General features: G+C 38.4%; 2 protein-coding genes across 3 annotated transcripts in view; one reads left to right on the top strand and one right to left on the bottom strand.

Moving 5' to 3' along the window:
* The window catches only part of LOC121727686 (structural maintenance of chromosomes protein 5), a 73,021-nt gene that overhangs the window by 21,822 nt on the left and 38,962 nt on the right, over positions 1-12,237 (bottom strand). Inside the window, exons 9-12 of the mRNA XM_042115652.1 lie at positions 4,607-4,812; positions 3,089-3,252; positions 1,854-1,983; positions 1,346-1,481 (exon numbers count right to left, since the gene is read on the bottom strand). Of these exons, the coding sequence (XP_041971586.1) occupies positions 1,346-1,481; positions 1,854-1,983; positions 3,089-3,252; positions 4,607-4,812 (636 nt within the window). The remainder of the gene's footprint in view (positions 1-1,345; positions 1,482-1,853; positions 1,984-3,088; positions 3,253-4,606; positions 4,813-12,237) is intronic.
* The window catches only part of LOC121727689 (cytochrome P450 4C1-like), a 37,099-nt gene continuing 32,163 nt past the window's right edge, over positions 7,302-12,237 (top strand). For both annotated transcript variants that reach the window (XM_042115657.1, XM_042115656.1), the window contains exons 1-3: positions 7,302-7,597; positions 8,976-9,085; positions 11,468-11,558. In XM_042115657.1, coding sequence (XP_041971591.1) covers positions 7,444-7,597; positions 8,976-9,085; positions 11,468-11,558 — 355 coding nt within the window. In that variant the 5' untranslated portion in view covers positions 7,302-7,443. The remainder of the gene's footprint in view (positions 7,598-8,975; positions 9,086-11,467; positions 11,559-12,237) is intronic.

The following is a 12,237-nucleotide window of genomic DNA, read 5'->3' as shown; positions in this document are numbered from 1 at the left end:
GTAATTATTAAAGCAAGATTGCACATGTTGTACAGTAAAAATAATAAATATACTTAACCTAATAACCATCAACTGTATCATGACGTGAACATACAACAACATACGGCTTCTTTGCAACCGACTAATCGGCTAGTCGGCTAGTCGGCTAGTCGGCCAAAGTCATGATCGGCACATCTCTAATTATTTCATATTTTTCGTTACCTTCTACTACTTTTAAATAACAATATGGACGTTGCTATAACGACGTTGACAAGACGCCGTGTCAACATCTCGATTTTGATACGATTTTGTTCCGGAATTCCTACGCATTACAATGACATCAAAAACGAAATCGAAATCAGACTCGAATCAAGTTGATATCAGGTGCCAGTTGATATCACTTTAGACATCTAAAATATGTCTAAAAATGTCAAAAAAACCGTTGAAATCGAAAATCGGAATCGATATCAGTTTCGGGAGTAAGGCACCTGCTCCGATTTGAAAAATTCTTTCAGTGTTAGATAGCCCATTTATCGAGGAAGGCTATAGGCTATATTTTATCACGCTAATACTAATAGGAGCGAAGAAATAGAGGAAAGTGTGTAAAAAACGAGGGGAAATTATTTGAAAGGGCTTATTTGAACGCGCTAATCTCAGGAACTACTGGTCCGATTTCAAAAATTCTTTCAGTGTTAGATAGCCTATTTATTGAGAAAGGCTATAAGCTATATTTTATCGCGCTAAGACTAATAGGAGCGAAGAAATAGAGGAAAGTGTGGAAAAAACGTAAGGGATTATTTGAAATGGCTTATTTCAACGCACTAATCTCAGGAACTACTGGTCTGATTTGAAAAATTATTTCAGTGTTAGATAGCCCATTTATCGAGAAAGGCTATAGGCTATATTTTATTACGGAAAGACTAATGGGAGCGAAGAAATAGAGGAAAATGTGGAAAAAATGGGGGAAATTATTTGAAAGGGCTTATTTGAACGCGCTAATCTCAAGAACTACTGGTCCGATTTGAAAAATTCTTTCAGTGTTAGATAGCCCATTTATCGAGAAAGGCTATAGGCTATATTTTATCACGCTAAGACTAATAGGAACGAAGAAATAGAGGAAAATGTGGAAAATACGGGGGAAAGGCCTATTTGAAGGGCTTATCTCACAAACTACTGGAGCAATTTTTCTGTTATTTGGCACAGATAAGAAGTAGACCACGTGAAGGATCATAGGCTATTTTTGTGGAATAATTTGTATGTGAAATAGCGAAGCCGCGCGGAACGTCTAGTTAATGAATATAGTGGAAAAAAGTGCACCTCAGAAAGAAACGACTACCAACACATCATGCCTCTCGCTCACACATACCATTTCTACGCCCTCGTTGATGCGTTTTCTTCTCATGTTCAGATCATTGAGATTTACTTCTAGCACTTGTAGTTTGTTGTCTATGTCCTGCATCTTCGCCCTATGAGACTGGGCTGCTTGCTCGAATTTCATGCGTCTAAAAAAATAAAATAAAAACAAACAAAAATAAAAAAAATCAACGCACAACTTAACTTGGTCAAAGCGGACACAACATAATTTGGTAATGTTACGTAAATGTTCTGTCGGCTTTGACATAACCCGATTACCCGACCGAATAACATAGGTCCGCTATCTGCCAATAACATTCTCTTATAAAAACATAGGATTATACAATAAACTAGGATTATATAATAATAGTCTGTTAAAAATGTATTAAAGTGCATCTAGGCCTCACATGTGCCAGTCTGAGTTGAGGCATAAATATCATAGGATCTTTTTCTTTCAAACTTTGGCAAAGACCTAGACTGGCCCAAACTCTACCTCTAGGTCTATCTTTCTGTGAACTTACTGATTATTAAGGTCCGTAATTTTTTCAACGTCAACAGTATTAGCGAGTAGTCTCGCCGGTCTTATTTCTATCGTCGAACTCGACGAAACACCGCTGTAAGCCGACACTCGCACTGTGAATCTGTGATTCTCTGTAAGAAAAGAGCAAAATCTATTCTTATATTATAAATACAAAAGTGTGTCTGTCTGTCCGTCGATCTGTCTGTCTATTACCTCTTAAGTCTTAACGCCCAATCAGCTGGACCGAGTTGCTGAGTATGAAAATACTTTTAAGTCTCGGGAAAGGAAATAGGATACTTTTTATGCAGACGCGTCCGCAAAAGTGTAAGACATCCATTACACGCTCATGCAAGCGACAGTCAATTCCGTCAATCATGAATTATGTTTTAGTGATGGTGACTGATGGACTGACGAATGGTATTAGACGGTCACTGAAGTCTCTTCAGTCTTATGTCAGTCAAAGCCAAAATTTTCAGAGGTATACGTTTCTAATTTTTTTTTCTATTTTGTCAGATGTGACAACACTCACTCAAAATTCGTGACTGATGGTTGTATGACGGAAAATCAAGATATCCAGATTTTCATCAATCAACTTTATAGTTTATGCAACCGTCTGTCACGCTCTTACACAGTAGGTTATCCATCAGTTACAGCCATGACTGTGGTAAAACTGACAGCAAAACCTACCGTGTAATGGATGCCTAAAGGCTACTTTTATTGATAGTGATCATTTGATCAACTATTTAGCGCAATATAGCAATAAAATTAGCACATCAGAAAGCGAGTGTTTGTTTATAACAGCTTTAACGTTTTTTCTATACGGAAGTACCAATCAGACATAGGCAGCACCTTGATAAGTTATCCGCTATAATAATAATAATAATACTTATGGACGCTTCACACCACGTCAGTCTGACCCCGTGCTAAGTACCTAAAGGACTTGTGTTACAGGTACCAGGCAACGGAAATATATTTAATACTTTTGTACTATACATATATTTTAGATTTTTATTATATGATACACATATTTAATACACATCCAGACTTTTTGTTCCGTCGGCGGGATTCACACCCGCGACCCCCGGCTTGAGCTACCAACGCGCTCACCACTGAGCCACAGAGGTCGTCATTCGCTATATAAAATATTTACAATTTGGAGAATACTCCTTAATTCTTTAAGCATTTAAATCTCTTTACAGGCCAAAAATGAACGTAGCTTCTTAATTTTGTGGTTACCTGTGAAGAAGTAAGTGATATTAGCGGGCACTTTCCCGCTGTTCTTGTATGTATGGTCGTTGCCGATGGGTATCTTGTGTATCCTGTACTGAGAGCAGAGGTAGCGAATAATCGCGTCTGGAGCAGATATCGTATCCACGAGGTAAGTGTAGAAGCCGAGGTAGCTGGGACAGAAAAAAAAAATTGTTATCGATTGGCACGAGTCTTGCGATAATAATAATCAATCACATTATCATTAGAAATATTATAATTACTTAAGTCATTCAGTACGAAGTCTACTTCTGTTTCAAAAAAATAAAATTTCGTACAATGACACTTAGTTGCTTATCTCTTTCACTCGAGCATAATGCTACATATTTCGTTTTTCAATGTCGTACTCATTTTATAGTTTCGTACTCGTTCTAGAAACGGGATAGCAACATACTCAAAAGAAAGGTTCAAGTATCTTTCACTTGAGCAAGTTGAGTAAGAGCATGACATAGCTCCAGCGTTGCCAGACGTCCCGATTTTGGCGGGACGACCCGATTTTTTCATCAAAATTAAATGACCCGCGCGGGACACGCTCAGTCCCGCTTTTCAGGGAAAGCCCGAACGTACGTGCAGCGTGCTGACTGCTGAGAAAGAAAGGTGCGTAATAAAGATAAGAGTGTGGGAGGTAGAAGGGTGGATTTTCTTTGGTTAATTTAGCTATCTATTGTCACGTAAATGTTATTTTTCGCAAATAAAAATATAAAAATTCAAAAAACTTTTGATTTTATGCCTTTTTTTACTTTGTCCCGCTTTTGACTGAAGAATCCCGCTTTTCCACTCAAAAAGTACCAAAGTCCCGACTTAGCACAAAAAAAATCTGGCAACGCTGCATAGCTCCCACCCTCTCTGTACCTATATTGAGCTCGCCGCTCTAACTGGATATCGCGTTTACTCGCTTCAAAAACGAGACGGAAACATGCCCATTAAACGTGGGAGAGCCATGCTTCGGCACGAATACGCCGGCTCGACCGGAGAAATGCCACGGGCTCACAGAAAACCGGCGTGAAACAGCGCTTGCGCTGTGTTTCGCCGAGTGAGTGTGTTTACAGGAGGCCCAATCCCCTACCCTATTCCCTTCCCTACCCTTCCCTATTCCCTCTTAAAAGGCCGACAACGCACCTGCAGCTCTTCTGATTCTGCGAGTGTCCATGGGCGACGGAAGTTGCTTTCCATCAGGTGACGCGTTTGCTCGTTTGCCCCCTTATTTCATTTTTAAAAATGCTCAAGAGAAAGAGACAAATATCTCTCTCTCTCTCTCTCTCTGTTAAGCATATTCAGTAAGATTATACAAATACTTCAAAATATCACCTCAGCTGGTCAAATATCTCCTCTCTGTATATTGAGCTTGCCTCGCCGCCGTGACTGCATAATATCACGTTGTTTCGATTTAAACTGAGATAGCAATATGCCAGAGTCAAAGAGACAACTAGCAATAGCATCACAATTCTCAAGAGTAAGAGACAGCAGCAAGAGCATAAGCATTCTTACCTGAGCTGGTTAATATCTCCTCTCTGTATGTTGAGCTCGCCACCCTGGCTGCATATCGCGTTCACCCGCTTCAGACCACCCTCAGTGCGCACCTTCCTGAGGAACAGATTCATGTCCTGACTGGACTCGAAGGTAAACGCGACCAGGTCACGCGCCGCGATGGTTGACTCCAAGTATCTCGCGAACTTCGGGTCAGTGAAGTTGATCTGAAAACAATTTTGACTTTTGAATGCATGGTTATGATTGGCATGTGGGAATTTTGTAGGAACTTCGGATCAGTAAGTTGATTTTAAAATAATTTTGACGTTTTCAGCATCAAACGCAGGCTTGCATTCAGAAATTTTGCTGGGAGATTTGACGCTTATGCCTTCCACACGGTACTGATTGCCACGCTAAAGATGAACTAAAGTAGTGACTCGAGAGAAGTTTCAATAACACTATATTTTCGACTTTATAGACATTTTCTTTATGTTATTTTAATGTTTAAGTTATTTCTTTAAGGACAACCGTATAGTTAATCGTTAGGGCCTCTGTTGTACTCACGGTAAAGATAACATTTTAGCTGTAACTTCAACCAAAAATTGCAGTGAAAACCGTTTTAACGGCTTCGGTTTGGTAAAAGATAGGACTCTGCATTTTATAGCAAATCTTTAACAAGAGTACGAGGTAGCATGATGTTAAGATATTTCACACTGTTGACTGAAATTTTCGTACGCTGAGCAAACGATACACAAGCCTCGCGGTCCTCATCAAATGCTTACGCCGTCCATACACGCTGCATTCTGGTGCCTCTACACATTGCGCATAAGCTAAAACCACACCAGACGTACACCACACACACTGCAAAAGTGCAAACTGCAATGGAGCGACATTTCAACTAGAGTGCAGTGTCGCGTAGTTCAACCGCCGCGCAAATAATAGGTAATAGGTATATTAATTATTTAATCCCATCTTTAAGCAACAATTTTCAACATAGTACTTTTTTATTGTTGGCATGTAAATTCGACTTTATTGCCATTTTCTTTATCAACGTGCAATGTTATCTTAATGTTTAAGTTATTTCTTTAAGGACAACCGTATAGGTAATCGTATAGAGTTGTAGAGCGATTGAATTCAAAGTAAATGAGTCTCGATGTTACAAAACAAAGTGTAGTAAAACTTTAGAGTATCTATGTGAGAGTGAACTCTATACTAGAGAATATTTGTTTAACTTTTGTATGGACAAATTCCTGACGCTGGAGCGCTTGCCCATACAAATCACAAAACAATGCTCATTTAGCGCAACTTATTTCATAGTGAACTCTATACAAAGGGTAACGGACAGACGCACTTTCACAAGTTTACTTGCTTTTCCACTAATGGTCAAGAATGTTGCCGCTGCGATGAAAACAGTCTAGTGAGCGTTCCCCCTAATCCGCGCATAATGAACGTGAACTTATGTAAGTAATGACTAATGAGTACAACTGTGTAAAACAGAAGACATCATTATGCGTAAATCAAGCTAAACCCGCGGCTTTGCTCTTGAACAAAAAAAACAAGAAACATAGCATGTACTTACAGAAAATTAATACTAGACAAAATATGTAAACCAGCGGAACTAAAATGGTCACATTTTGCAGTTCCTCTCAAATCAATTCAGAAAATTAATTGTAAAACTGTCAAACAGACGAATGTCAAATTAGTAAGTATGCATTATTGTGCGAATCACTAGACATATGTATTATGAATTGCACGCAGAGTGACCATTTTGCGATTAAAAAAAATGAATCATATTATTATTTATAATATTATGATGACTAAAGATCGCCCAATGGTCGAAATTCGACCTTAGTTTCAACGACATTAGGACGACTCTTGTCTATAGGACTCAGTTGATCTCAGACTAGCCGTGTAAGCATTGTCTAATAGTAGCTAATATTCAATTAAAAAAAAACTAATCCAATTTCAATTTGTCACCTTGTTGTAAACATACTTCAACCATAAATAAAAGAGTATAATTCGTATGTATAGGCTTGTCACTCAAAAATCTGTCTTTTTTCCTAGTGTGTGTGTTGTAGTGTGTGTAATGTTTATTTGTTAAAAAAATGAATGATAAAAGCATAATTTCAAAATAATATTAGCTCGATGCACTCCTTCACCATGTAAACTATAACTGTGCAAAATTTCATTCACCTACGTTTCTCTAGCTTTCGTCAAAAGGGATACAAAGTTTTTGGCTCACGTATTTAATATATAGATAGATAGATTGAGTCCCGTTTTTCCACGATCGACGGGTTAAATTATTATTATTTTAGAATCAGCTGTGAAATGAACGGATAAGTCCATAGACAGGACAACATTTGTTATTAATCTTATATCTTTAAACGAGCAATTCTTGTATATATATAGTTTCGGGGGTTAGAGGGGTAGAGTTTCGGGGGCGATAAATCGATCTAGCTAGGAATCATTTTCAGAAAATGTCTTTTTATTCGTGTTTTTGACTCTTCCTGACATCTATTGGCGAATAATAATACTATTTTGTTAGCAACTAATTGTTTTAACGACCAGCAGATGGCGTTATTAAGTAACAAGAAGCCAATGAGTGTTTGCTATACCGAGCAAAGCTCGGTCATCCAGGTACTCTAGCTATTAAGTATAATACAAAATATTGGAATAAACATCAGCAATAGCAATTATTAATTGAACAGTCAGACAACAAAGTCGTATATTAGTACATGTACTTGATAAAATATATTATCTGATATACATACTCACAAGTATATAAACAAGTTGCTGTTTCACTCTTCAGTTTAGACCGACTGGATCAGACGAATTTTCCTTGTGATAAAGTTATTAAAATGTTTTTCTATTTATTCGGTTTTGCCGCATTTTTAGTGGTCATTCACATACTTTTTAATTACAATCCTAAGGCCAGGGCCATTTTGAGAATCCCAACGACAAGTGGTAACTTTATTATTGGACATGCCTTGAATATGTTGTTGTGTTCTGAAGGTAAGTTACTTTTAATTCATACAGATTAGTCTAGTGAAGTTTTCCTACCGGCTAACTTTTGTATATTATTGAACATAACATGTTCAATTTGTGAGGTTTTTTAAAGAGTGCTCTAAAAAGATAAATCTTTTCAATAGTGTTTGTTCATTGGTTAACGTTTCGATGATAGTTAATGAAAATTTTTTTTTTCACATTTCCAGAAGCAACCGCTTATCTGGTAGAAGGGATCTGGTAACGATTTTTCTACTTTAAAACTTAATATTTCTCAAATGGATCCCTAATTCGGAAAATTATTTATGAATGAGTACTCATAATATTTTTAAAAAACCTATCCAACGACACCCCACACGATGGGGTGGGCGCGAAAAAAAATTCATCCCCGCTCGATGTGTAGGGCAGGTACTATAATTTGTTTTTTAAAGATTTTATGTACTATTTTGTCGGCATCATTAATATATTGTGTATTCATGCCAAATTACAGCTTTGTAGGTCCTATAGTCTCTGAGCAAAACTGCGGACAGACGGACAGACAAACAGACAGACAGACAGACAGACAGACGGACAGACGGACGGACAGACCGAAACTATAACCCTTGTTGACTACGGAACCCTAAAAAAGGTTACAATATATTTTGTTTACTTTTTAAAAACTGCTAAAATCTAAACAAAGAAAGAAAGCAACGGGTTACAATCCGAGACTACCAATGAAAACCAAACATAAAGACATACATATATTTTTTGACGGGCGGTAAAAAGAGAGTAATATTACTACCTCTACTACGCCGCGACGGCTGTCTACTCTCTACTCTCCCTCAAATTACACTTTAGAAGGTTCTACTCTGAACAAAATCATCTTAATTTAGCACGTAGAACAAGCCGTAACGTAGAACAACGTAGGCTTCGCCTCTGAATATTCTGTGAATTAAAAAAAAGTAGGGGCCGTCAACCTTTTTTAAAAGGTGCAATCATTGCGGATTACACGGCAGCCGCGTCTTATGGGTTTTTAACGTGTGGCGTATGACACGTGAGCCGTGTCATTTTGAAAGCGATTGTATCTCCCTCAAATTACACTTTAGAAGGTTCTACTCCGAACAAAACCGTTAATTTTCCACGTAAAACAAGTCTATAGGCTTCGTTTCTGAATATTCTGTGAATTGAAAAAAGTAGGGGCTGTCTTCTTTTTTAGCCCGGCCTTATGCCCGCCGGACCGGACCGGACAACCTTTTTGAACGTGGCGGGTGACACGGTAGCCGTGTCATCTACTTCTATGGCGTATGACACGGCTAACGTGTCACGAGAAAATTGTATGCCGCCACGACTGAGTCTTCAAAAACGTGCGCCGCATTGAATCGGTTAAAAAAAACATTTTTATTTGCAGTGGAGCTCTTCCGTTTGGGTCGGGAAATGGCCGCCAAGTTCCAAGGAATATACGGATTCCACGCGTTCCCAGTGTCCATCGTCAACATTTACAATCCAGAAGACGTCGAGGTAAAGTATGTGAAGTGTAAGATTTCGTCCAGTCCAGTTAACTTCCCCTGTCCTATTATGGCACTTACAGCGTGTGCGCCCTGAGTTTTTGTGTACTTTCTACCGTTCGGTCAAATGCGTTTCACCGGAGCTGAGCTAACCAGCGTTGCGAGGAATGTGTTCTTCAAAACCAATAGACTCGCTTCATTTCGACCTCGCTCAACGCAAATATTCAATTGTAACTTAAAAACCATATTCGTCCCTACCCACAACGCAGCCCACCTCAGCAACGGTGAAAAAGCAACCTAACAGAGGCATTAGCTACATAGAGTTCAGACGCGGCCACAGCCTGCTAAATGGGGCGGCTGGTTACCTACATTTTGGGGGATCAAATCCCCTGTATAACCCATAGGACTGCGTAGTGAGTCTGATAGGGGTAGGGATTTTGAGAACTACTGACTTCACAACAAGGTTCGTGTCTAGGTGTTAAAGTTGTTACTGTTATTAGGAGCTAGCCTATGTGTCCCAACACCGGTGGTCTGATCCTTTAATTTTATGATGTATGGCATATTTTCTATGCCATACATCATAAAATATGGAAAAATTCTCTAGCTCTCATACTAATCTGTCCAATGCTTCATAAGCAAATCGTTAAAACTTCTAAATTACATATAACAACTTAGAGCGTTTACAGACGAACGGCACGTGTCGGCGGCACGCATCGGCGGCAGTCAACGGCACGCGTGATAAACTGTCGACGGCTGCCGTGTATCACGCTTGCAGTTGTGACGTACCGCGTAAAGATATCGTACGCAACGGATGTCTCGCCGCTCGCATCAAACGGATACTTTTTTCACAGTACGTCTACCTGTATCGGCAGCGTACGGATAACCGACTAGCCAGTATATTTATCTCCTAATTAGTCCAAACAAAGTTCCTGAGTCAAAATTTCTTCTTTCGACTTTTCCATCCACACCCCTGACCTCCCTTTTGAGCATTCATTTACTAGGCTAGTCAGTAATCCGTACGCTGCCGATACAGTGAACGTACTGTGAAAAAATTATCCGTTTGATGCGAGACGTCCGTTGCGTACTTACTATACCGCGTCCAGGTTTTTTTGTTACCTTTTAGGCGGTACGTCACAACTGGGGGCCTACCACCACCTCTACTAAGCGACACCGTTTGTCAGATGAGCAATATTACTTTAACGTCAAACTAGCGACCTTAAAAAAGTTGATATTTCACAGCGGATTTAACAATGTTTTGCATTTTTTTTCTGTTTTTGGTAAAATTATATTTAAAAAGTGAGTAGGGTAATGTTATTGTAATCTTACAACAAAGTTTTCTGGAAATATGATAGTTTCAGGAAAGGTCGTGGTAGGCCCCGCTGCAAGCGTCATAAACTGTCAACGGCTGCCGTCGATCACTGCCGTCGACTGCCGCGGACACGTGCCGTTCACCTCGAAGAAGCCTCAGACTTTATAGTAGAGCATAGAAGTAAAGGAATTTAGTTTAGATAAAAACCTGCACTATCTTTTTAAAATAAAAAAGAAGCAGTTTAATGCTCTAGATTTTTCACAAAATGCCATAAATAATTTAAAAATACGCATTTTTTTTTGCAATGCCCATTCTGATATGAATGTGAGGACGAAATTATTGCCCGATCGAGCAAAACCGTATGTGAGTACTTAACATAAGGGTAGTCCACAATTAGTTTAGCTATCAAATGAGACCTTTTTGTTAAACTTTTTAATCGGGACTTAACGCGACTTATTTAAGTAGTAATGCTACTACGAGTATATACTTTTTCTCGACGTTTCGGCCGTGTTGCAACGGCCGTGGTCTCGAGGGGACTGCAGGAGCGCGACGTCTTCGTTTGCACCGGGCGGTCGGTTCTACGACTACCCTCGAGTTGTCCAATATTTGTGTTCCAATACACTGAAAGTCAGTAGGTTCACTGCGACACACAACCCGATTAAAAAGTTTAATTATAATGCAACGCGAAAGTTTAAAATGAGACCTTTTTTATGTTCATACGTTATTTAGGTACATGAGAAGTATTGGTCAGATTAGTATGAAAGTCTGAGAAAAACTAAAATGGCTGCCATTTTACAGCCGTGAAAGAGAGAAAAAATTTGACAGCTAATTTTTTGGTAAAATATGCCGTATATTATAGGATCGCACACCGATGTCAGGACACATTATATAGTTATATCTCTTTATAGCGTTGGAGATATATTATATATGTATCAAAAACCTGTTTTCAGAGTTTTAGTGGTAGTTTTATTGCATAAGATGTTTTACGGTAGCTTTGACGATGGTTTCAGTACTGGAATAATTAATTGAACTCATAATTATGTGTAAATTTTATTTAAAATATCACCACGTCTTGAAAACTTGCAGATTATCACATCAAATATGAAACACCACGAAAAGGGCTTCATATACAAGTTCTTACAGCCGTGGCTCCAAGAAGGTCTACTTTTAAGTAATGGTGAGAAAATATTCAAAGTATTAATTGAACACTGTTATATTTAACATAAACAATACGAGTGCTATAGTTCAATCAACAGACACGAAGAAATTCAGTCATTGACAAAAACTAAGGAAACGTAACTCCCATACTTCAACCGTTTTGAATTTGGTTCCTTTTCGCACACTTAAATATGACAATAGTTCACAATAGCTACAAAACACTAACACACAAAGGGCATTGGGTAACTTTGTATGGACCTGTGGCGTCATTTTTTTTTTCCAGCGGCCAGGGATAAAACCATTACTATTTTGTATCACTTCATTAGAGAAACATATATTAGTAATAAAAATTATTCTAAGTAATATCGGAGCTGAGCTACGATTATTTTAGTATATTTATTTTTGCACCTTATGTTCACAAAATCAATAGTAATTAACGTTACTTTATGGAGTTATCCTTAACAAACAGGTGTAGAAAGGGTATATTAATATGTTGGATATATATTTCTCACTAGCTATTGCCCACGACTTCGTCTGTCAAAAATGACTTTTTTGTATGACAGAAGCGTTAGTTTTTCTCGCCACGTTCATATACAGCCTTGTCGAACTGTATGTTGAATGGTTAAGTCATTCTTCTAAAATGTACGAATAACTAAAATTAAAAATAAATGATGTAAGTAATGAATAATTATTATGCT

Source organism: Aricia agestis, chromosome 6 (assembly GCF_905147365.1).
Source record: "Aricia agestis chromosome 6, ilAriAges1.1, whole genome shotgun sequence".
NCBI classification, from domain to species: domain Eukaryota; kingdom Metazoa; phylum Arthropoda; class Insecta; order Lepidoptera; family Lycaenidae; genus Aricia; species Aricia agestis.
This window is presented reverse-complemented; position numbering and strand designations above follow the sequence as displayed.